The sequence below is a fragment of the Melopsittacus undulatus genome, unplaced genomic scaffold (genome assembly GCF_012275295.1).
Source record: "Melopsittacus undulatus isolate bMelUnd1 unplaced genomic scaffold, bMelUnd1.mat.Z mat_scaffold_452_arrow_ctg1, whole genome shotgun sequence".
Lineage (NCBI taxonomy): Eukaryota > Metazoa > Chordata > Aves > Psittaciformes > Psittaculidae > Melopsittacus > Melopsittacus undulatus.
In genome coordinates, this window is record NW_022994336.1 from 6,668 (window position 1) to 32,544 (window position 25,877).

Below are 25,877 nucleotides of genomic sequence, written 5' to 3' on the forward strand. Positions count from 1 at the left end.
AATACTCCAAGTGAGGTCTCACAAGAGCAGAGTAGAGGGGCAGGATCACCTCCTTCGACCTGCTGGTCACGCTCCTCTTGATGCAGCCCAGGATACGGTTGGCCCTCTGGGCTGTGAGTGCACACTGCTGGCTCATGTTCATTTTTTCATTGACTAACACCCCCAAGTCCTTTTCTGCAAGACTACTATGAATTTCCTTTTTGCCCAACCTGTAGTTGTGCCTGGGATTGCTCCCACCCAGGTGTAGGACCTTGCACTTGGCATGGTTAAACTTCATGAGGTTGGCATCAGCCCACCTCGCAAGCATGTCAAGGTCCCTCTGAATGGCATTCCTTCCCTCCAGTGTATCAACCGAACCACACAGCTTGGTGTCAGCGACAAACTTGCTGAGGGCGCACTCAATTCCATTGTCCATGTCAGCGACAAAGATATTAAACAAGAGCGGTCCCAACACCGATCCCTGAGGGACACCACTCGTTACTGGTCTCCAGACGGACATTGAACCGTTGAGCACAACTCTTTGAGTGCGACCATCCAGCCAGTTCTTTATCCACCGAGTGGTCCACCTATCAAATTGATGACACTCCAATTTAGAGACAAGGAGGTCGTGTGGGACAGTGTCGAACGCTTCGCACAAGTCCAGGTAGATGGCGTCAACTGCTCCACCCCTGTCCATCACTTTTGTAGCCCCGTCATAGAAGGCCACCAAATTGGTCAGGCAGGATTTTCCCCTAGTAAAGCCATGCTGGCTGTCACCAAGCACCTTGTTGTTTTTCATGTGCCCTAGCATGCCTTCCAAAAGAATCAGCTCCAAGATTTTGCCAGGCACAGAGGTGAGACTGACTGGTCTGTAATTCCCCAGGTCATCCATTTTCCCCTTCTTGAAAATGGGGGTTATATTTCCCTTTTTCCAGTCGTCAGGAACTTCACCCGACTGCCATGATTTTTCAAATATGATGGCCAGTGGCTTTGCAACTTCATTCGCCAGCTCCTTCAGGACCCGCGGATGGATTTCATCAGGTCCCATGGACTTGTGTACATTCAGGTTCTTAAGATGGTCTCGAACCAGATCCTCATGTACAGTGGGCCCAAGGTCTTCGTTTTCACAGTCCCTGCGTCCGCCTTCCAAGACTCGGGTGCTGCGGTCAGAGCCTTTGCCAGTGAAGACCGAGGCAAAGAAGCCATTCAGAACCTCAGCCTTCTCCAAGTCCTGTGTAGCCAGTTCTCCCAAAAGCTTCCAAAGGGGCTTACATTGTCCTTAGTCTGTTTTTTAGCCGCTACATACCTATAAAATCCCTTCCTATTATCTTTAACATCCATTGCCAAGTTTAGCTCCAGTTGGGCCTTAGCTTTCCTAACTTGGTCCCTAACTACCCTGACAACATCCCTGTATTCATCCCAGGCCACCTGTCCTTGTTTCCACCTTTTATAAGCCTCTTTTTTCTTGTGAATTTTTCTCAGCAGCTCCTTATCCATCCAAGGAGGTCTCCTGGCCCTCCTGCTGCACTTCCTTCTGGTCGGGATGCAACACTCCTGAGCCTGTAGCAGGTGATCCTTGAATATTAACCAAGAGTCTTGGGCCCCCTTGCCCTCTAAGGCTATATCCCATGGAACCTTGCTAAGCAGGTTCCTGAAGAGCCCAAAGTCTGCTCTCCTGAAGTCCAGGGCAGTGAGCTTACTGCACGCTCTTCTCACTGTCTTGAGGACCTCAAATTTGACCATCTCATGATCACTGCATCCAAGACTTCATAAAACATAACAAAGTTAAGTGGTCTATTAGTATAATGAAAACCCTGAGATAAACAGAAGCATTTACTAGCATGTCTGAAAACATCATTTATTCGCACTGTTCTTACTAATCAAGCTTGATTTTTTTTCCTGAGCCTGAACTTAAGTTGCTACCTGAAGAATCATTATCAGTAGTAATAATGGGTTAGTCAGAAATGTTAGTTTTATCTTCAGATAAAAATTACATTAAAAATTGCATTTCTAGCAGACACAATGCTCGTCTTTAAAGAATATTGAAATTGCACAATGTCACTTGTAACTGGGTGGCAACCTTATTTTATGATGTCATAATTTGGAAAACTAATCATAATGTCTGAACTACAAGCTTATTAAATTAAAATAGATATAATCTTCCATGTGATTATATTGATGCAATATTAACTACCACAGAAGGAGGATGCCATTCAAGTGCTTCAGTTTTATTAAGTCAAACAGAAGATCAAACAGAAAGAGCGTTACTAATAGAAGCAACTGAATAGCCATCTTTACCATATGAATGACATTTACCTCGTTATCTTCATCAGATTTTTCTGAGGGTGGTGATGAGGAATCACTTTTTATTTCTTCTTTAATTTTTGCAGCCTTTGTTGCTCTGTTCTTCTTAGTTCTTGTTTTCCTCCTCTTTAAATTGCCCTGAATGCAAATTAGTACCTTTAGTATGTCAACCAACAAGTGTCTTTGAACCACAGTTGCAGAAAAAGATTTGTTTTTTATGTTAAAGAAAGCGTGAATTTTATTTATTGCCACTAATGACCATGACTTTTCTCAGGACTGGAGACTGAGCCTAATGCAACAGTAGAGAATATATACAAATAAGAGAGAATAAAACAATATTAAACTTGCAATTCACTCCTTGAGGTAGCCTCATATAATATAATTAGCAATACGGAGAAAAATTACACAAAGCAAAGAAGAGTGGAAGTAAGAATAAAACAAGTATCTGCTGACATGCCCATAAACATTATGTTATCTCAGTACTGAATATCAAGCTTTACTTACTACACCAGTAAGTCTTTGTGCTTCTTTTCTTGCGAGGTCTTTATTCAGCAATTTAATGAGGTAATCTGCACGGGTCTGTAACTGCTTGGCTTGGGGTTTCTTATCTGGATCATCAGGTAAAATCTGAGAAAAGCAGTGGTAGTATCAACTAAAAGTATACATTATCAAATTAGGAAGCTGCTAGTCTTGAACACTGAGAACAGGAAAAGCTGAATTAAAAAAAAGGTAAAAAATAACCCCAATCCAACTATAACTGATCAATATGCCAACATGCTTCAAGGAATGAAAAATTTTTTTCCCCCAAACACACAAATAACGTAGTCTTGGAAATGGTCTCACAAAGTTTACAAGAAACTAGCCTCAGATTTTTGTTTCCACTCTCATAGTTTATCTAAAAAGTGCAGAGGTCCTATATTACTGTCATACACAGGTCTCCTAGCTCTGCTTTGTGCTTCTAAATGCATTAACTCATTACCACAGGATATTTCAGAAGCCACAAATATAAATTAGTGTTTCCATAAAACAAGCAACTAAATGGAAAGCAGGGGCAGGATATCATTAAACAGCTTTGTATACAACCCTGGCTCCTCAAATCCCAAAGTTACAGGTTGTTGGCAATGTCACTGAATTTGCTTCACTCCAGTCTTTCCCTATGTTTCTCACTACTTCTAAGCAGCTATTGCGCTAATTCTAATCTATTCTCTTGTTGCGAATGAGTTTCAAGCAAAGAAACCAGGAACAGGAAAACCAAAGTAAAACCCCAAAACAACCTTCCCTCCAAAAGATCGAGAATAAAATTAACAAAACTAGAGCATTTAAACTAGGAAAGCAAAAAACAGAAGAGAAAGAACCCAAGTGACAGAGATCCAAATAAATAGAAATACAGAAACATAATAGGTTCTAAGAAGGCATACATCAACTGAATACACAAAATCTTGAAATCTAATAATTTACCAGGATACAAAGGAGTACAACTGACCTAACTTCTGTGCATTTTCAGTTATCATAAAATAAGCTCTTTCAGTAATTGTTCTTATTAGCATTGTTACCTAAAAAAAAATAAATAAATAAAAAAAAAAAAAAGCCTTGATGAAATTTTGTAGATGACATACCTTCTGTGTCAAACTGAGATCAGGGTCCATTTTTATCATTTCCAGCTGCCATAGCCATATTCATAGATACCTATTAACAGATTGGAATCATCTTCCTTACACCAATCTATATCAAAATGAGCTGCCTTAGTGTGGCATGGGATGACATATCTAGTAGAAATAAATTAGAAAAATAAATGAGCGATCTTCTCAGCCTTAGCAAGGGAGAGGGGAACATGCCACACAATACCTTTTTCTTTCTTCTGGATCTGAAGGAATGGATTTGTGCAATGGTGCCAACTCTTCTTCATGAGAGATGACTAGCTTTGCATTCACCTGCACTCCTGATATTCGGAATGTTGGGCCTTTAACTTTCCCAAGTCTACCCACTTAAAATAAAGGACCAAATTATTAAAATATTTAGCCACTATGTGTATATTATATACAAGCACAAAAAAAAAAGTTTGATGCTATAGCAGCAGACGTTCAATTATAGTAAAAGACTTCTTCATAATCATAGAATCATAGAATAGCTAGGGTTGGAAAGGACCTTAAGATCATCTAGTTTCACCCTCCCTGCCATGGGCAGGGACACCTCACACTAAACCATATCACCATAATCTCAAGGTCTTCAAGATAATAATAGAAGACTAATTTTAAATTTCACAGTAAAGCAAAAGCATGCTACATTCTACTGCGACGATTCACTTAGGGAAAGTGGGGCAATAAACAAAACTAAAAAAGTTTTTACTACAATAATTTTTTTATATCACCTAGCATGTTAACACTTTGTTAATCTTTTCCGCTAACACTACTGTTCTGATTTAATCAGAGTGCAAGAATTATTATTAAAATAATTAAATTATTATTAAAATCAATAATTAAATATTATTTTAAAATAATTAAATTATTATTTAAAGTGACAGATCTCTTGACACTTTTTATTCCTCTCCTCCACCCCCCCCAAACACACTTTACCTGCTCTTTCTTGTCCAAAGGAATTGTCATTTAAAGCCTTAATGCATCCATTATGTAAAAGTTCTCCCAGACATCTAAGGTCCATCTCAGATTTATCAACTAGCTCAGCATCTCTAGCTATAGCATCTAACCTGTAAGAAAACAAATATGTTTTTACAGCTCTAAAACTTTAGTATTATGAATGACTCCTTCAGATTTTGAAACTAGAGAAGTGAACATGTAATTTATCATTCACCCACACTTGCTACGCTGTGTACAGTTTTGATCCATGCAGTTAAAAGCAGCTATAGAAAAGAATATAGAAACTATAAAAAAAGAGTGTTTCATCACATAGAAGACAATACAACAGGAACTATAAAGGTCCCTAACTATACAGTTTTAAGTTACATTACTACACATTCTTTCAAACAGAAAAGGAACTACATAATAAAATCATATAGGCTATAAATACTATTAAAGAAAATGAAGGTGGGAAATTATTCTCAAAACGCAGAGTAATAGAGAAAGCTTAAAATAAGAACTGACAATGAGAAAAATGCAAAACTAGCAGTTAATCTGTTGAAAGCCTGTGGGTTTATCCATTGTATCAAACAAGAAAACTGAACAATTGTCACTAATGTAGATTGAACAAGACAGTACGTGAAGTATAAGAAAACCCCAAGCAGTCTTACAAAATTTAAAGATTTGGTGAACTGGCTGTCTACATACATACCACATATGAAGAAAGGGGGAAAAAAAAATAAATCATGTTATAGTCGAGGCAAAAGATTAAGCACATCATTTTCTCTTCAGTTTCTTGGTGCACTGTTCTAATTTTAATGAAAACAAGGTTCCAAGTTGCTATACAAACATAATAAAATAAGTTTACCTTTCAAGTGGGCCACCAAATTTTTTGTAACTCTTGATAAATCTAGTAACAGAAAATAATTTTGCAGTTAAAAAATGTATGCTTAACTACACTGGTTTTAAAAATGTATTTGTAAAGTCTTAGTACAAGGCTATGTGGACAATGCAAAGAAAATAAGAACTAGAGAGCAGGACAGCTTAGTATACCAAGATAACCCACATTTAAAGCCAGTTCTATTTGGCTTAATAACTGATGTAAATAAAGCAATAGAAGATAGAATTTATTTCAAAAATTACTAATTAGTTTCAGAAGACAAAATATTCAGCAATGTGATGTGTCTAATAAAAAAAACAAATGTGGATTTACAGTAAATTGAGAGATCAGAGATTATGTTAGGCCTCTCATAATAAAGAGGAGCTAGCTACAACTTTAAGGTGATTTTAAGACTTAAAGAAAACATAACATGAAAGATAAAGGAATGCAAGCACAATACCCCTGACAAAAGCAGCAAACAAAAAGCTGCTTTTTGTTTGACAAACATATGACAAAAAGCATATGTTAGATGAAAAGGAAACAAGGGTCTTTAAGGCTATTTATATAATCAAACATATTTTATAAGCTTTACATTATTTTAGAGAAGCATGAATGCTTGAATTCCAGAAGCAAAGTAGCATTTCACAAACCAAGCTATGTAAAGCAAAATAATTTCTCCTCCTTCTATCACAGAAGCATTTTTAGCACCGAATATTGATGGGACCAGCTGTACGAAATCAATTATGTATTGGTTTTTGATTAGATAAAGTTAATTTTCTTCAGAGCACCATACCTGCTAGTATGTTTTGGATTTTTGACCAAAGCAGTATTGCTAACACAGGGATGTTTTTGTTATTGCTGAGCAGTGCTTACACAGAGTCAAGGCTTTTTTTGCTCCTCACACCATCCCATCAGCAAGTAGGCTGGGGGTACACAAGAAGTTGGGAAGGGACACAGCCAGGACAGCTGACCCCAACTGACCCAAGGGATATTCCACATCACATGATGTCATGCTCAGCAATAGAAAGATGGGGGAAGAAGGAGGGAGAAGGGACGTTTGGTGTTATGGTATCTGTCTTAGAATCATCATAGAATCATAGAATAGTTAGGGTTGGAAAGGACCTTAAGATCATCTGGTTCCAACCCCCCTGTCATGGCAGGGACACCTCACACTAAACCATATTAGAACTAAACCATATGGCCTTGAACACTGCCAGGGATGGAGCATTCACAACCTCTCTGGGCAACTGTTATGCATGATGGAGCCCTGCTTTCTGGGAATTACCTGCCTGCTAAAAGGAAGTAGTGAATGAATTCCTTGTTTTGCTTTGCCTATTAAACTATCTTTATCTCAACCCACGGCTTTTTTTCTCATTTTTACCCTTCTGATTCTCTCCCCAGTCCCTCTGGGGGAGACTGAACGAGCAGCTGTGTAGCGCTTAGCTGCCTACCAAGGTTAAACCACAACAACTTATCAAAATTGATTATTTGTTTCTTTTAGTTTAAAAATCATTATATAACATTAATTCAATTACAATGGCAAGAAAATTAAAAAAAAAAACCAAAACTCACTGAATCTTTTGTAGGTATTTCCATAAAAACGTGTCTATCGTTTCTTCAACTACAGTTTGTAGGTTAAATGATGGGAATTACAATATTTTGCTTGTGGGGTTAAAAAAAATCCTCACCCATTTTAGAAACTGAAACTGTTTTTTTAAAATCACTGCCTTCAGGGGATACAGGAAGAAGAATACCTACTAAAAGACTGTAAAACAACTGGAAACATTTTTCAAACCAAATGTTCAAATTCTGGACATAACAGTTCCTTATGTTAGCACCCCAAACTACAGAGTAAAGCCTTAAATGCCTAGAATAAACTTTTTAACTAAGTTCAGGTTATCCAGACTGTTTTCCATATTTTCAAACTCTAAAATGATAAAAAAATATGTTTTGTCCCTTAAAACATGCACATCCCCCCACATCTTACCGCCTAATCTCTGCATCGCTAAATCCTTTTAATATTTTCGCGAGGAATAGTTCGTGGTCGTCACGTTTTCTTGGTCGTTTCCTTTCTGAGATGGAGTCACTATCAGATCCAGATACCTTCTGCTCCTACTGTGTCTCCTTTCACTTCCATTAAAGCTGATCTGGAATTTCAGGTTAAGTAGTTCAAAGCTATGTGACTAAAACATTTTTTTAATGTGTTATCTAGCCTGACAAAAATGAGGGAGGGAGTAGGTGTGGGAGGTGTCATGTGTGAAAATCACCCAACCCAAAAGTACAAGCCAAAAGAAGAGTAATGAAAAAACAAACTAATCATCACCACCAACAAAAACCAAAGTTAATTGGTCAAACCTCAGAGATACCTGTTTTGCACACTTTCTCATCCTTGGGAGCATATATATTTCTTCGAGCTCTTTTTGCCTTTCCTCCTCTTCTATTCGTCGCCGCTGGACTTCTGGAATGATTTCTTCCCAATTTCTTAAATTTTGTTCTGGTTCCAACTCAATGTCATCTTCATCCATATTGGAAAAGTTAGCAACCTTATGTATTGGAACATATGTATTTTCACCAAATTAATACATGATTTTATTTAAACAAAGATTCGGTAATTAATATTTTAGGAAAACTTAGTTCAGAATGGCATCGTTCATTTATTTATATATACACAAAATGTACACATATAAAATGCTTCATGAAGCACTGTCTCTAATGAAAGTATTTTCATATATGAAATGCACATACTCCATGCAACACAGCTGAATATAAAGATGAGAATCTAAAATAGAAGCATTATGAAATGCCTCCCCAATAGTTGTGATTATTATTCATTTCCTTCAAAGCAGAAAGCAAGTCTAACCGAATGCCTGAGTTAATATGAAAGTATAATAATACAGAAATCACAATATATTGCAAATGAATGATTAGGAAAGTGATTTAATACTCTACTGATCTAAAAAACCTCCTGCACTGATTTAAACAAAACCAGCAAAACAAACACCAAACCTAAACAACAACAACAACAAAAAGATCCACCACACCACCCCCCCCCATACCATCACACACAATTTGGACCCACTTAATACTTTAAGTGTTAAGTGTTAAGCATTCTTTGGCATTCACATTTACATGGGGGATGAAAGGAATTTCTAAAAGTCATAAACTAAGAAATCCAAGCTTTATTCTCTGTTTTCAAAAGTACCCACTTCTGAAAGTGCTAAGTGTTGCTTAACAGCATAAAGCATTAAAATGAAAACCAGCCCTCCTCAGTATTGTAACAACTGAATCAAGGACTAATGTATTTGTAAATCTCTTTCTTATTTTGTTAGGAAAATATGGCATGTATTTTTAAATGTTTGCACTGGCAGTAATTACCCTGTATAGGTGAAAAGACATTCTATGCCAAAGAGTTGAGTTGTTGTTGCACCTGTTTCATAAGAATGAAAATGAATAGGAACAGAGCAATACCTTGAACTGTGAAAGCAATTCATCTCCTACAGTTATTGGGCCTGGCTCATTTTCTCGAGTTTCAGCCCTCTTCAGGATTTCATCTATATCCATTTCCTGAAAAAGAAGTTTCTCTTTACAACAAAACAATTCATATGTATTTGTAGTTTCTCTGTCCATCAAGTGTAGATGAAGTATTTAATTTACCTGAGGCTCCTCTTCTTCCCCTTCAGGTTCTTTAAAAAGTTCCTCAGCACCAAACTTCAAAATTGCTGATAATTCTTCCTTATTAAAAGGTGTTGAGCTGAAATACAGAAAGTTTCAGATAAACACTTTAATTTTGTGAACTTTTTGAAATTCCTATAACCCTGAGTCAATAAAACTACTTTTTGACTTAAATAAAAGCTATATTTAATATGTAAAAAATATGCACAAAGACAATATATTTAATATATTTTGCAGTCTTTACTTACATAACTCCTTACCGCATATTTTTTGCTTTTATTAGCCAAGTGAAATGACTTGCATTATTTACTCAAATAGTCAGGCATATGTAAGCATAAATTAATATGAAAGAATAAACAAATATACCTGGAAGGAGTAGAGCCTGTATGTAGTACAGTTTTCCCTGTAGTGTCCATTCTCTGAATTACTAAGTGATCTAACACCATCTTTTTCTTGGCTCTTTCAAGAATATCTTCTTCTACTGATCCTTTTGTGACTAGCCGATAAATATTAACCTATGCATCATAAAAAAGGCTTTATTTACATGCTCATAAATTGAGCAACAACAGGGAGAAAAGTTAGTTGCGATTACAAATCTTCTAAACCTCATTGAACTAACATTTCATATATGAAACCAGTCAATCATGTTACCACAGTCTCTATATAAATTATTTAAAAAAATAAAATAAAGAAATCCTCTTTAAACTTCTGTGATTAGGCACAAGCATAGCCACAAGGAAATGTGTTATAACTGATTACTATTTGAAGTCTTTTGCAAGAAAGAAACCCAAAGAGAACTATGAAGTATTTAAGTAAAATGGATGCGCCTGAAATACAGCAGCTACTTTCTAGAATGACATGATGCAAATGAATGTGGGACAAGTCCACAACTCTTCTCCCTACCCATCCATATACTGTGGCCACTGTGCAGTCCCTCCATATAGAATCAGAATAGTTAGGGTTGGAAAAGACCTTAAGATCATCTAGTTCCAACCCCCCTGCCATAGTCAGGGACACCTCACACTAAAACATGTCACCCAAGGCTCTGTTCAACCTGGCCTTGAACACCGCCAGGGATGGAGCATTCATAGCTTCCCTGGGCAACCCATTCCAGTGCTTCACCAACCTTACAGTAAATGACTTCTTCCTTATATCCAATCTAAAATGTTCAATGTGAATTAATTTCATTACCATGACCTGTCAGGGCAAGTAACCCTAATGCACGTTGATTACTTTCTCAAGAGTTCCCAGGACTGTATTTGAAAGAGCCAAGTCATCCTCCCTGATCCCTCCAAGTAGACTGGCTTTATAAAAAAAAACCCCAAACCAAGAAAAAAACAACAAAGAAACCAAGCTAATAAGTCCTTCTTCCCTATAGCTAAATTATATAATAGCAGTCTTCACCTTGGTTAAAAATCTTCTTTTAAGGAGTAATTAGCAGCAAAGTTACCAGTAAATAATCACACATTTCTGCTAGGGTATGCCAGCTGCACTTTTTCTGGAGTCAGACCTTTTTCAAATCCCAGTCTCTGGCTTCTCAGAGGTAGTAAGCAGTTGTTTCACTAGCTTAGATACAGCGACACTGAGAACATGTCCCATTTCACAGAACTGCACAAACTTTCAAATAAATTACCCTGTCACTTCCCCAAGAGTATCAGTCATAAAATCAGACCAACACAGTACCACAGCAGATCCGGTGAACAACCATCCCGGTGTTCTTCAAAGTACTTAGTTTCTCTTCTCCTTAGAACAGAAATTTCAGCTGCCTGAGAAACCAATTTGGTCTTAAGAGAAGACCTTTGATTCACACCATATTATTTAAGACTTCTTATTTTTTATCAACATTTCAACCGGATTTTCAGCTGTCAATAATTACCTCTCCCATTCCCCAAGATTCTAGGGCAAGAGCTTGAAACTCATGATTCATCTCATCCACAGATCGAACCTGGGGCTGGCCAATTTTTTTTTTTTTTTAAGGCAAATTAGCATGGTTAAAAGTTTTAAAAATTCTTGGCAAATATTTGTTATTCTCAAAATACATGAGGACTTCAATTGCCCAGACAGCTTATGGCTACCATATGAAATCTTCCTTTAAGTTTGGAGCTTAAAAGACAAATCTGCATACCTGTTTCTTCTGTCCAATCCTATGAGCTCTAGCCTGTGCTTGAAGATCATTCTGTGGATTCCAGTCAGAATCAAATATTACTACAGTGTCAGCAGATGCCAAATTTATACCTAATCCTCCAGCTCTGGTAGACAGCAAAAAGCAGAAGTCCTGAAATTATAAAACAATAAATTGCTTTGTATGTATAAGCTGTAATATTCTTCAAGGAACCAATATGACACTTCTTTATTATATGCTCTCTAAAGCAGACTATGAACTCATACAAATCTTTAAGTATGTCATAAATATTTGTTAGACTTGTAATACAATAAGGTGCTTGTCATGGCCAGAGCCAGTAGATTGCTATTAGAATAGAATAGACTACATGATTTCAGCTGGAAGGAACCTACATCAATCATCTAATCCAACTGCCTGACCACTTCAGGGTAGACCAAAAGTTAAAGTATGTTATGAAGAGCATTGTCCAAATGCCTCTTAAAAACTGACAGGCTTGGGGCATCAACTATCTCTCTAGGAAACCTATTCCAGTGTTTGACCACCCTCTCGGTAAAGAAATGCTTCCTGATGTCATGTCTGAACCTCCCCCTGATGCAACTTTGAACCATTCCCACATGTTCTGTCACGGGATACCAGGAAGAAGAGACCAGTGACTCCTTCTCCAGTTCCCCTCCTCAGGAAGCTGTAAAGAGCAATGAGGTTTGCCCCTCAGCCTCCTTTTTCTCCAAACTAGACAAACCCAGAGCCCTTAGCCACTCCTCATAGGACATACTTTCCAGCCCTTCCACCAGCTTTGTTGCTCTCCTCTGGACACATTTGAGGACCTTCACATGGAATATCTCTTTGCTTAATTCGGGTCATCTGCCTGGTTATGTCCCCTCCCAATCTTTTGTGCACTACCCAATCTATTCACTGGGGGGGGGGGGGGGGGGGGGGGGCAGAGTGAGAAGGCCTTGACACTATGCAAACACTGTCCAGCAACAGCTAAAACACTGGTGTGTTATTAATATTGCTCTGTCACAAATCTAAAACACAACACCATACGAGCTGCTATAAAGACAATTAACTCCAGCCCAGCCAGACCCAGTATAAGTATAAAGCAAACTGATATCAGTTATTGACTTCTCTGTGGTTTAAAGGAAGCAGCATCCTAGAAGATGAGCAAAAGCCACTTGGGGAGAAAAAACCCAAGCAAAACACTGGCCAGAAATACAACCCTCCTTGTTGTTAAGCCTTATGTGTGCTCAAGTCTCTGTTTTTTTGTTAAGAGAAAACTAGGTGTTCTGATGGGGTCAGTGCTCTTCAACGTATTCATAAACAACATGAAAATGAGATGAGCATGAGCAATGGGGTGACAAAGTCTGCAGATGATACGGAGTTATTCAGGGACAATTACAAAGGACTACATAAGTATCTTATGTGACAGGCAATAAAAAAGCATATGAAATTAAATAGTGAAATAGAAAATAAATTTGAGCTTTAAATACAGCAAAAGTTAATAGCAAGCCATTACTGCTCAGGAATAAGTCCTTGGGGTTGTCATTGATACTGTCATTAATATTGTAGCTCAGTAATAGCAAAAAAAAATGTCTTTTTATTGATTATTAGGAAATAAATAGAGAATATAACAGGAAATAATTTTATTGCTGCACAACTCCATCATTTGCCTCTATTCTTTAACACAGTGTGAAGTTTGGATCCCCCCTTCATCTTAAAAACTGTACAGTACAACTACAAGGATTCCAGAAAAAGGCAATGATGTCTAGACTAGAAATTTAAAACAGAACTAAATTTTGTATTTAACAAATACCTGAAATTTATGTTATGAAATTAAGTTCTTCCTCCACAGCAGAAACGTAAGCTCAGCAGCAACTGACAAATACTATGCTCCTATTACTGAAAAACCATGTCAGTGCAGGACAAAAGACCTAAGATTATCAAAGGTATGGAATGGCTTCCATAGTAGGAAGCCTAAATAAAATAGGAATCTTAAGTGGTATACAAACAATGGCTAGAAATCAGTTTTTCATTTTCCTCCGGGGCAAGGAAATAAGAGGCAAAAAATTAAGATAACAGAAGCCAAATTAGCTCTTTTAAGCTAATAAAGATAGCTTTTCTTCATGAAAAGATATACACAACTCAGTTCTACCCATTGCCTAAGTAGGGTTTCAATGTCAAAAGCTTGTGCAAAGGTTTCGTGCTCCTGTAAAAATCGAAGGATTAAGTCCTACACAAGAAAATAAATTATTCCATTTTTATACAGTACTTAAAATTACTTTGATAAAGAGCATTGACAAAAATCTAAAAAAAAAAAACCAACCAAAAAAAACAATTGTGTATTTATATTAGTTACACACCATTTTCATAAATTCTGTTTTTCCTATTTAACCTCCTCTTAGTTTTGGTTGATTTTTTTTTTGGTTGTGGGTTTTTCTGTTTGTTTGTTAAGAGTTGTAAACCTTATAGTCTAGGCAATAGAAATGGAATTTCAATGTAATATATCCCTCACTTTATTCTATATTCAGGTTTTGTGTAATATATGTTATATTTCTTGGGGGAAAAAATTAAAGTTGATTAGATTAAAAAAAAAACACAAATCACCCACTAATACCATACCTCTGATCCTTCTGCATTAAAATGATCCAGGGCTTGTTTCCTCAATTCTCCTTTTATTGATCCGTCAAGTCTCTAAAGATATTGAATAACATAATTAAAAAGGAACTCCTACTATATTCTAATTGGAGCAACTTGAAATCTCAATTGCTAAAACAATGGGGGGGAGGGGGAATAAGAGTAACGTAACAACCTTTCTAAATCATCAGTTTTGTTTCAAAATACTATTTAGCATATAGTAATTGCCAGTCTTTTCCTGTACATAAAATAAAATTTTCAGAAATCTTTCTTCAAAAAGGACACTTTTCTTAAGATAAAGTGGTAATGATCAAGGATTCTTGGCTACTACCAGCAAAATTCCTACCTGAAACGGAAACTGACGATACTTCAAATACTCTGCTAGGATGTCTAGCATTCTCACCATCTGAGAGAAAATCAGTACTCTGTTGCCACGTTCTCGTAGACGAATCAGTAGCTTGTCAAGAAGGATTAGTTTCCCACTGCTACGTATTAAATGCTACAAGACAATAAAATCTGTATTGCAAAATAAGTTCACCTCAACACTAACATACGCTGCAGATGGTTAGACATTCATTAACGGAACATAAAAGTTTAATAAGTATTTAGTCAGTCCTGATCTTGTAAAAACTCATAAATGCACTGAGCACTCTAAGTGAAATCAGGAGTACTGACTAGCATGTTTTTCAAATAAATGCATTTCTCAGTTCTGGTTCATAAAACAGCATCTTAACATTTCATTAAAATATTAAGTAAATATAGTGTGCTATGAGTTAGAGCAGTTACAGTGTAGATTCAAGTTCTTTTCTAACAAATAAACAACAACAGACTACCTGACTACCTTAGTACTGCTTGCTCCTCACTTCCTTTCTTTTGAACAGAAATAAGCATTGCTACTTGACCTGCTAAGTAATTTTAAACAATGCCTAATCAGTCAGGTTCCTTAGTCAAGATAAAAGTGAGAGTAATCATGTTTGTAGAGGGCAACAGGCTTTATCTAGGTTACAATGTTGACTCTTCTCAGCTCCAGCACGAACAACCAGAAGAGAAACTCAGGTGCACGCTGAATTTGATGTTGGAAACATTAGGCCTCTTTAGCTGAAGAGGCTCAGGATAGAATTTTGGGGAATAAAAAATTTGGAGTTAGGTGCTTTTATTCCTTATGCCAGAAATAAGAAGGATGTATCATTTGTAATTGGAGCTAACAAAGATTATTCAGACGAGACAAGAAAATAATTGTTACAAGTATGCAGTTATTAGCAATAATTTCTGAACACTTCTGATGAGTTTAATTACAAATTTAAGTAGTTAGTGTGCCACGTTACAAATGAAACATCCTTTAGCTTTGATAAGCACTTTATAATATAAAATAGCTTGTGCAGTGACAACTTGTGATTTCAGTCTAGTAGTTTTAGAAAGTATTTAAATTATGAACTTCAAAGGTCACAGAAAATAAAACCTGATCTTTAGAAACATTTATGTTGTTATAAACTGCATAAATTATAATATTACTGCATGCATATTAAGTTGGGTTTTTTTAAAGTATTACCTGTAAGGGCTCCTGTTTATTACAGAATTCATTATCATCTGGTGGTTTAATGAGGTAGCAATGGTTACAACACTTCTTGAGTTCCATCATTATGTTCAAAAATCCTGAGGTACTGCCTTTTGAACCTTTACTCAGGGCTTTATAATTCCTGGTTAAAATCCACCTATGACATAGAATATGCAATGAAAGTAATTTCTAACCGTTTGTGGAAATATGAAGGATGTAAGCTCTCAAAATACCAGTTCAAATTGCATTATGAGAACTATTACACTTCAGAAATTTTCATATAGATATATCATTAAAATTGCTGGAATTAAAAAGTGTCATTGCTTACTTGTAATATTGCTTCTGTAATGCACTCATTTCCATCCTCAAAATCTGTTCAACCTTGGCAGGTAAAGATTTTTCTACATCTTTTTTAACTCTTCTGAGTAGAAATGGTTCAAGTTCTTTGTGAAGACTTGCATAACCAAACTCTCTCCCTTTGCCATGCTCCTCTTCAAAATCTTCCCAGGAAGAAAACCTTCAACATAAAAAAGAATAAAGGTAAAATAGTGACACACCATAAACACCATAGACACACAAAGACCATAAATATACCACATGCGCACAAACACATATGGACTTCTTCCCCACACCCCTGTTTTATTTAATAAGTTTGTGAATTTGCATCTCACAAGAAATTCCAAATATTTTGCATACAAATAGGAGAATGGAAATTTCCAAAATTTTGTAGAATGAATATTCAAAACAAACTACTGGATTTTAACTTCTCCAGCGAAAACCCAACATTTTACTTTTCTGCATGGAAATCCAGGTAGAAGGTTGCAGAAATTCCATTATATTTCTCAAGAGCAGCATGAAAAATTAGTTGCATAGCTGGAGGAAGTGCAAGAGAACAGATCGCATACCTTTTGCAGCTTGTATGGACTAGATGAAATGTGATTATTCTCTGGCATGTGCTAACAGACTAAGACAAGGGACTTTGAGATCAAATTAAGAATAGGTGCCAGACAACAGATTTAGTGGCCTTGCTTGTAAAGTTCTGAAGAAGTCAATGCAATGCATAATTCCAAAACTAATTGGAACTACAGTGCTATGTATTTACAAGCTATCCAAAAGGAGCATGTGCTCTTATTTATCTCAGATATGAACAGGTCAGATATCTCAGGTCAGTGTAGAGTAACATCAATACAATAATACTATGCAAACTATAAGGGCAAATTCACTGCCTGACTGAACTACTGGATACGGGCAGTGTAGTGCAATCTTGTTTTCACTCATGGTACTAAGAAAAGAAGACATTCCCAACCGCATTCTATTTCCCTAGAGTAAATCCATGTGAGTTTCCTTTTAGGTTAAGATGAAACACCTTTTCAGGGTTGAGTCATTCATCAATCCTCTTTTTTTTCCTTTCTTTTTTTTTTGTGGGCTGCTAAAACAGAAAAAGTGACAGCTGCTACCAAAAAAAATATCAGGACCAGAATGAAAAATGTGTGCAACTATTTTATATAAAATATTTAAACTATTTCTCAATGCAGTTCTTTATCTCTGTTAACAGATTATCCAATCACTACAATATTCCACTGTAAGAAACTTGACCACACACACAAAAAATTTCACATTCCTTACTTTTCTGGCATGATGAAGTGCAGCAAAGACCAAAGCTCTCTGAGGGAGTTTTGTAGAGGGGTTCCAGTAATAAGAAGACGATGATTAGACTTAAAGTCTATTAAAGTCTTATACAGAAGGGAATCATCATTTTTTAAACGATGAGCTTCGTCAACTCCTATAAATACCCAATTCAGACCACCAAGGAATGACTTAAAGAAATTGGGGGGGGGGGGGGGGGGAAACATTATACAAGTTAATATATTATGCAGTTTCTGATATTTTACATGAGGTTATATATACACCATTACTCCTTTTATTTTAATAATGAACGGACACATATGTTTTTAGTATTAATTATGGTTTTTATGTTTGCTAGATTCAGCAAAAGACTATGCAGGCATCCCATGTTTATACCTGGGGGGAGGAGGTAGGCAAAAATCTGATCTATACATTTCCAATTGACAAAAAAATAAATCCACTATTAACTATATTCTTTCCAGCATGTATGAACAAACGAAATAAAAAGCCAACAAGCAACTTTTTAAATTAAAATTTTCATATGCTGTTAGGATTAACAATAACTCTATGCGCTACTATCATGAAGAGAGTAGCAATATACATAATACTGCACATGCAAATGCAAAGATAAAACATGGGATTTCAGGGTTGTGAATCACAGGTGTTTGGGGCTAGGGATTGGTTTGATTTTTCAGTTCCAGGGTGACGGTCTAACAGAGAAGTAGAGATTTTGAGATGCAAAGAAAGTACAGCAATATGAAGCTCAAGCAAACTGAAAAAAAAAAAAAAGTTTAACCCACTTGATATGGGGGGGGGGAGGGGGCAGAAAGCTAGAAATCTAGAAGTGCTTAAAGAAAACTTCACTGTCATATTTCCAAGAGTAAAGTTGTCATACTCCCCATCCATTTAATGGCCCAGAACCCAAATATGTGTCAACTCTAAAGAAGTTTTTCATTCTACAAATTATTTTATCTCCCTGAAGATATGTGATTACCTTATCCTTCAGCAAAATTTCATAAGTTGTTAGAAGTATATTAAATTTTAATCGTTTCGTCTGTGGATGCATCCATTCATGAGTTCTTATCTACAAGAAAAATCAAGTGAACTATAAGGTAGAGAAAAATGGTCTTATTGATCGGGATGACTTCAGGTACTACAGCAATATAGATGTTAAGTGACATATAAGAATCTCATCACAAAAAAGGAACACAACACATGAAGCTTTAAAAAAAAGTTATTAAACAGTGGTGGTGGAGCATTTGTTGCTTTTTGTTTAGTTAGGTTTTTTGTGGATTTTGTCTGTGTGTGTTTCAGGGGTTTTTTCTGTTTTTTTTTGTGGGGGTTGGGTTTTTTTTCAACCTTTAACGGATAAGGTTACTTACATTCCTCCTTTCAGAAAACAAATTAAGATTATGTCTGTCTGGATTAAATATTTATTTTATGCACCTAAATAATCACATGACAAAAGACAATTTATTTTCAAATGCAAGATCGCATTTTTAATTCTTTTTATTATTAAGCAGGAATTAAATTTTTCACATACATTTATATCAGCTCAAAATTTATGTTTTTAATTTGCATTTTTAACACATACAATGTTTTAAATGAGTATTTGCTCATTCCTAATCAAAATATTGGAGATTAGCATAATACAGGAACATGAAGTATGCCTTGTTTACCACTAATCTTTTTCAATGATACAAAGAAATACTCACCATATTTCTGCTAGTTATATCTCCTAAGTAAACAACAGCATTCATCTGAGGAGCCCAAGTTTGAATCTCTCTTTGCCAAGATGTCAAGGTAGAAAGTGGCACGACTAGCAAGAAAGGCCCATACAGTTGGTGTTCGTGAAACAGGTAGTTCAGAAAAGAAATTGTTTGTATTGTTTTACCCAGACCCATTTCATCTGCAAGAATACAACTATTCCCTCTAAAAACAAACAAACAAACAAATTTATAAATGCTTTCAAATTAAAAACAGCAAGACTAATTTAAGACTATACTTACTTGCACCATGAATGAGCAAGCCAGTTCAGTCCATTTAACTGGTAATCTCTTAACTCTAAACTCTCATGCCCTCCAATATAAGATGGTTGCTTCTTTAGTGCAACAAACCTCGGCCTCTGTTTTAGAATCTGTCAAAAGCAAATTGAACATCATTCCTACTACTAAGTGAAGTTATGCAACATGCCTTCTTATAGAAACAAAGCAGCAGTAGGAATCTGTTTGGTCACCAAGTCTAGACTTTATTAATCACAACTAGACCATATAACAATATCAACCCATTTGCAGGCTAAAATTAGCTTGACTGCCAATCTAAATTCCACAACAGAAGTGACATGAACTCATTCACAAAGGTTAGTTTTAAAAAAATTGAGGTACTAAACAATTCTATCTGTTAATGGCAATAAAATAAGCACGAAACAAATATCTACAAAAGACTAATCTTAAAAATGATATTTGCAATATATATAACTGTAGCTATCAATATTACTGTTCTGGACAACATAAAAAAATATTTTATATTTTACATCTTTTTTGAAGCATAAAATATGTCAACTTCTTTTTTATTATTATTGCAACTGCATAAATCCATTGAAATTACACACTCACCTTGCAGTCCTTAAATGGAGTAGTCTTGGATAGATTTCTGCTAAAATACTCATCAATACAGGCTTGAAATTTTTTGGCAATGAGAGCACCATCTTCCCAGCTACATTCTGAGTAAGGCAGACCCTGCCATTTGCAATAGTAATCTGGATAACCAGCTTCTGATTTCTGATTTGAATGGGCTGCAGAAGTGCATCAGAGATACCAGATCAATATTTTCCTTCCGTATTTTAAGAAAGCTCTCATTTTAGGTGATAAGACAACATGAACTAGTTTCACAGCAAAGACAGTATGACAACTTTTCATCAGAGATTTTGTTTTGCCTTAAGTTGTTAGGGATATTAATAACCTAAATTTCTTAACAACATGCAAGCAATAAACTTGTAATATTCTCAACACTTTTCCATCTGGAAGTTCGTCACATACCAATTATCCTTTCCACTATTTGATATTGTTTATGTAGATCATCTGTAAGTTCCTGCTGGCAATTATAATATTCCACATCTTCTGGAGAAGCATTTTTCAGCCTGAAATGGGAATTTATTTGTAGCACTTATTACATTGTGTATCTCTAAAACTAAGAAAATCTGTCAATTTTAAAGCTCTGAACATAAGCACCATTGGAATGCTGCTTAGAGCTTCTTTGAAGAAGGCACAACTCTGAAATTCCTGTATCTGGCCTAGGTACCTCATCACTGATGAGTGAGAAAGCTTATCGAAAGACCTTGCTATCAGCTACACCTTGTACTAGTCATACAGTTAATTTACAATATCTATTCTCAACACCGAGTAGTGTTTTTCACATGGCATTTTCACAGAACATCACTGATGACTCACTGTAAGAATCTATCTTATGAGTAGGAATCACTAAAAGGCCCACTATTCATAGATTATATTAAACATACTAATAAAATGGAATCCTAAACCACAGCACTAAAACACAAGGATTTTTTTGACTTCTTGGTTCTGAGGCTTTAACAGAAGTTTGAGCCAAGAAAACTAAATGCTGTAATGTTTTGAGTGCTTTAACCATTTCTGATATTTTTTTTTAATCTCTGCAGCAATTCCTGAAGACCTCTGATCAAAATGCAATCAATCAATGACACAATTAGTAAAAGGTAAGATTTAAAACAAAACCAGAAAACCCACCACCCATCTTGTTAAAACTTCATTTTTAACAGACACGTTAAAATCTAGGTGCAGAAGCTGCTTCCTTAAAGACCTAATTTTACAAGATGTGTGAGCATTCCCACTTGCTCAAGAAAACTTTCCATGCTCAGAATCTTACAGGATCATAAGGTGTTAGGAAAACTTCAACTTTATAGCTTTTGTCTTCCTGTTGCATAGGCACTTGAAACTATGCCTTCACAAAGAAGCAATAGAACTCACAAACCCACAATAAAACATCTATATTACAAAAAATAAGGAGTGTGGAAGTAGTTATACTCACCAGCGTTTTGTTTCCAGATCCTTTTTCTTATAGTTGTCCAGTTTCTTCATTCCTTTAACATTTTGTTGCTTTAGTGTTTCTTCAGTTTCCCAAGTATTATGGATGTGTGACCAACCTTTCCATTTAATAAGATACTGTACTTCTCCTAGCTCCTTTGACTTTTCAAATCCAGTATTTGGGTCACCATCTGCCTCAACAGCATAGATGGTGGTTGCAGCACCAGTGGCTGGTAAAGAAATCACACCATAAGGCTTGAATAAGTGTGCACTGCCATAAATTAATCAGTAAAAAACATACCACAAAAAGCTATTTGTGACAATCTTATATGAGCATGTGACTTGACAAATTATATCTACAACTCTTATGTTATTCCTCTTATTTGAAGAATTATGATGCAGCTATATTAACACATGCACAATGAGATTAAAAAAAAACAAACCAAAACACTCTTCATCTAACCTATAGTATCTCATTTAATGATAATTTTCTTAGCATTCCTAGTTTTTCTAGTGATTCACAGAGAATGCTCCACTAACACTGCTTGCTGTCATCTTTGCTATATGAGAATAAAACAGATATTTGACATTGTGCTTAATCAGCCTTGAGACTTGAAACACTATTCAATCATTACTATGAATGCTATAAATCCAGTTCACAGAATCAAAGAATGATTGAAGTTGGACAGGACCTCTGGAGGTCATATGCTCCAACCTCCATGCTCAAACAAGGTCACCTAGAGCCAGTTGCCCAGGACCATGTCCAGACAGCTCTTGAATATCTCCAGGGAACGAAACTCTACCACCTCTTTGGACAAACTATTCCAGTGCTTAGTCACCCTCATGGTCAAAAAAAAAGTCTTTCCCTATATTCAGATGGAACCTCCTGTGTTTCAGTTTGTGCCCACTGCCTCTTGTCCTGTCACTGGACACCAATGGAAAGAGCCTGGCTCTGTCTTCTTTGAACCCTCCCTTCAGGTATTTATATACATTAATGAGCTCTCCTCCCTGAGCCTTCTCTTCTCTGTCCCAGCTCTCTCAGCTTTTCCTCATAGGAGAGATGTTCCAGTCCCTTGATCATCTTTGTGGCCCTCTGTTGGACTCTCTCCAGTAGTGCCACCAGTCTCTTGCACTGGGAAGCCCAATACTGGACACAATATTCCAGATGCAGCCTCCCCAGCAGTGAGCAGAAGGGAATGATCACCTTCCTTGACCTGCTGGCAATACTTTGCCTAATGCAGCCCAGGATGCCATTAGCCTTCTTTGCAACAAGGGCACATTACTGGCTCATGTTCAATTTGGTGTCTACCAGGACCCTCACAACTTCTTCTGCAAAGCTGCTTTCCATCTGTTTGGCCCCACAGCATGTACTACATGGGGTTGTTCTCCCCAGGTGCAGGACCTGGCATTTCCCCTTGTTGAACTTCATAAGGTTCCTTTCAGGCTATTTCCCCAACCTGTCAAGGTCCCTCTGGATGGCAGCACCACTCTCTGGCATAACAGCCACCCCTCCCAATTTGGTGTCAATCTGCAAACATGCAAAAGGCACACTCTGTCATCCAGCCCATTAATGAAGATGTTGCAAAGGACTGGACCCAGTATGTACCCCTTGGGTACACCACTAGTTACTGGCCTCCAACTAAACTTTGCACTGCTGATCACCACCCTCTGGGTCCAGCTGTTCAGCCAGTTTTCAACCCACCTCACTCTCTGGTTATCCAGCCCATAAATCAGGAGTTTGTCCATGAGGAACTTATGGAAGAGTGTCAAAGGCTTTCCTTAAGACCAGTTTGACTATACCCACTGCTCTCCCCTCATCTACAAAACCAGTCACTTCATCGCAGAAGGTTATCAAGTTGGTCAGAAGTCCCTGGTGACTGGAAAAAGGGAAACACTGCATCCATTTTTAAAAAGGGTAGAAAGGAGGACCCTGGGGACTACTGACCTGTCATACTCACCTTTGTGCCTGGAAAGATCATGGAACAGATCCTCCTAGAAGCTATGTTAGGGCACATGGAGGACAGGGAGGTGATTTCAGACAGCCAGCATGGCTTCACCAAAGGCAAGTCCTGCCTGACCAACCTAGCGGCCTTCTATGATGGAGTGACTACATCAGTGGACAAGGGAAGAGCTAACTGTAAGGCCTTTAACATTATCCCCCACAACATCCTTCTCTCCAATTGGAGAGGGATGAATTTGATGGATGGACTGTTTGGTAGATAAGGAATTTGTTGGATGGTTGCATCCAGAGAGTAGTGGCTAACAGCTCAATGTTCTGATGGAGATCAGTGGTGAGTGGTATCCCTCAGGGGTCCGTAGTGTGACCAGAACTGTTGAATATCTTCATCAGTGACATAGACAGTGGGATCAAGTGCACCCTCATAAAGTCTGCAAATGACACAAAGCCAAACGGTGCAGTTGATTGCTTGAGGGAAGGGTTGACATCCAGAGGAAACTTGGCAAGCTCAAGGAGTGGGCCCATGTGAACCTCATGAGGTTCACAAGGCCAAGTGCAAGGTCCTGAACCAGGGATGGGGCAATCCCCAATATCAATAAAGGCTGAGGGACAAATGGGTTGAGAGCAGCCCTGCTTTCCTGGAGAAGGCTGAACACCTGGCTGCCGATGCTTGCTTGTGCGGCTTTTTCTTTACCTATTAAAATGTCTTTATCTCAACCCATGAGTGTTGTCACTTTTATTATTCTCTCCCCTATCCCACTGACGGGGACTGAGCAAGCAGCTGAGGGTGGTGAAACACTTGCACAGGTTGCACAGAGAGGTTGTAGATGCCCCATCCCTGGAAACATTCAAGGTTGGATGGGGCATTAAGCAACCTGATCTAGTTGATGATGTCCCGGTTCATTGTGGGGGGAGGGTGGACTAGATGACCTTTTAAGGTCCCTTCCAACCCAAACCATGATACTATGACATTTGCTTTCCTCCAGTCTTCAGACACTTCTCCCAGTTGCCATTATCAACCAAAGATTATTGAGAGTGGTCTCACAATTACAGCTGCCAGCTCCCTCAGCACTCATGGGAGCATCCCATCTGGGCACATGGACTTACGCATGTCCAGTTTGCTTAAGTATTCCCTGGCCCAATCCTCTTCCACCAAAGGTGTATCTTCCTTGCTCCAGACTTTCCCATTTGGGCCCAACTTCCTGCTCATTGGGATGAGCTGCTATTGAACTATTTCTTCCTAAGCTCATTTTACTACTTCCCTACTCCCCCCCCCATACAGTCAGTATTACAGCTGAAGCAGACTAGCAGCAGGAAACAGGCTCATTTCTATTAGGAGAGCCAAATAAGGAAGTAGACCCAACCAGATGCAGGGGACAGATATAGCAACAGAGCGTGGCAATAGCAAAGGACTGCACAAGCAGTAACAACATCTGGGCATGCATAATATAAGAAGTCTATTCCAAAAAATTTTTCACACAATGGTGACACTGCACTGGAGTAAGGGGCTAGAGTAAGAATACACTGGAATTTAAGACAGTATGTGAAAAGAAAGTTGAGAGGAAAGAGAGTGCAAGCTCTGAGATAGGTCAGAAACTCTAGATATCAGGTATAATTAATGGAGAAAAGCAGTTCTGAAGTATGAGTAGTCCCAAGTTTTCTATAATCGGAACCCTAATTTGCAGGCTAAGAAACCAAACCCACATAAGCAGGACACTGCAACCCACTAGCTACTGGAAACATAGAATCATAGAATTTTCTGGGTTGGAAGGGACCTTCAAAGGTCATCTAGTCCAACCCCCCTGCAATGAGCAAGGACATCTTCAACTAGATCAGGTTACCCAGAACCATATCCAGCCTGGCCTTGAATGTCTCCAGGGATGGGGCATCCACCACCTCTCTGGGCAGCCTGTTCCAATATTTTACCACCCTCATTGTGAAGACTTTTTTCCTCACATCCAGCCTGAATCTCCCCTCTTTTAGTTTAAAACCATCACCCCTCATCCTACTGCAATAGGCCCTGCTGAAAAGTTTCTCCCCATCTTTCTTACAGGCCCCTTTTAAGTACTGAAAGGCCACAATAAGGTTTCCCCGGAGCCTTCTCCAGGCTAAATAAACCCAACTCTCTCAGCCTGTCTCCATAGGAGAGGTGTTGCATCCCTCTGATCATTTTTGTGGCCCTCCTCTGGACCCTCTCCAACAGGTCCATGTCTTTCCTGTACTGAGGACTTCACACAGTACTCCAGGTGGGGTCTCACCAGAGCAGAGCAGATGGGCAGAATCACCTCCCCTGACCTCCAAATTCCACTCTCCAAAACCCCCTACATAACAACCCTACTCTCACTTATAAAATTACTTTTAGAAGTGCACATGCAAACACACCACTGAAATTTTAGATTCCACCATTCACTGCACTGTATTGTGACTATTTGTACAGAAGTAACTGAAATCACAATCTCAATGGTTCAGACTTCCCAAATTCAGCATTCAGGCTAGTGGCTAGCTGTCCTATCCAGTCCA

At 37.6% G+C, this 25,877-nt stretch overlaps 1 protein-coding gene across 1 annotated transcript in view; it reads right to left on the bottom strand.

The window, feature by feature from the left end:
* Nucleotides 1–2,794: 2,794 nt before the first annotated feature.
* The window catches only part of LOC117438536 (chromodomain-helicase-DNA-binding protein 1-like), a 28,316-nt gene continuing 5,233 nt past the window's right edge, over nucleotides 2,795–25,877 (bottom strand). Inside the window, 27 exon segments of the mRNA XM_034074014.1 lie at nucleotides 2,795–2,888; nucleotides 2,890–2,910; nucleotides 3,900–3,940; nucleotides 3,943–4,049; nucleotides 4,129–4,267; nucleotides 4,857–4,987; nucleotides 5,725–5,766; nucleotides 7,724–7,752; nucleotides 7,754–7,785; nucleotides 7,788–7,835; nucleotides 7,838–7,883; nucleotides 8,103–8,279; nucleotides 9,205–9,300; nucleotides 9,391–9,487; nucleotides 9,775–9,923; nucleotides 11,534–11,683; nucleotides 14,147–14,218; nucleotides 14,508–14,660; nucleotides 15,711–15,873; nucleotides 16,045–16,233; nucleotides 17,343–17,533; nucleotides 18,337–18,426; nucleotides 19,058–19,274; nucleotides 19,352–19,479; nucleotides 19,958–20,136; nucleotides 20,381–20,481; nucleotides 21,405–21,630. Of these exon segments, the coding sequence (XP_033929905.1) occupies nucleotides 2,832–2,888; nucleotides 2,890–2,910; nucleotides 3,900–3,940; nucleotides 3,943–4,049; nucleotides 4,129–4,267; nucleotides 4,857–4,987; nucleotides 5,725–5,766; nucleotides 7,724–7,752; nucleotides 7,754–7,785; nucleotides 7,788–7,835; nucleotides 7,838–7,883; nucleotides 8,103–8,279; nucleotides 9,205–9,300; nucleotides 9,391–9,487; nucleotides 9,775–9,923; nucleotides 11,534–11,683; nucleotides 14,147–14,218; nucleotides 14,508–14,660; nucleotides 15,711–15,873; nucleotides 16,045–16,233; nucleotides 17,343–17,533; nucleotides 18,337–18,426; nucleotides 19,058–19,274; nucleotides 19,352–19,479; nucleotides 19,958–20,136; nucleotides 20,381–20,481; nucleotides 21,405–21,630 (3,071 nt within the window). The 3' untranslated portion in view covers nucleotides 2,795–2,831.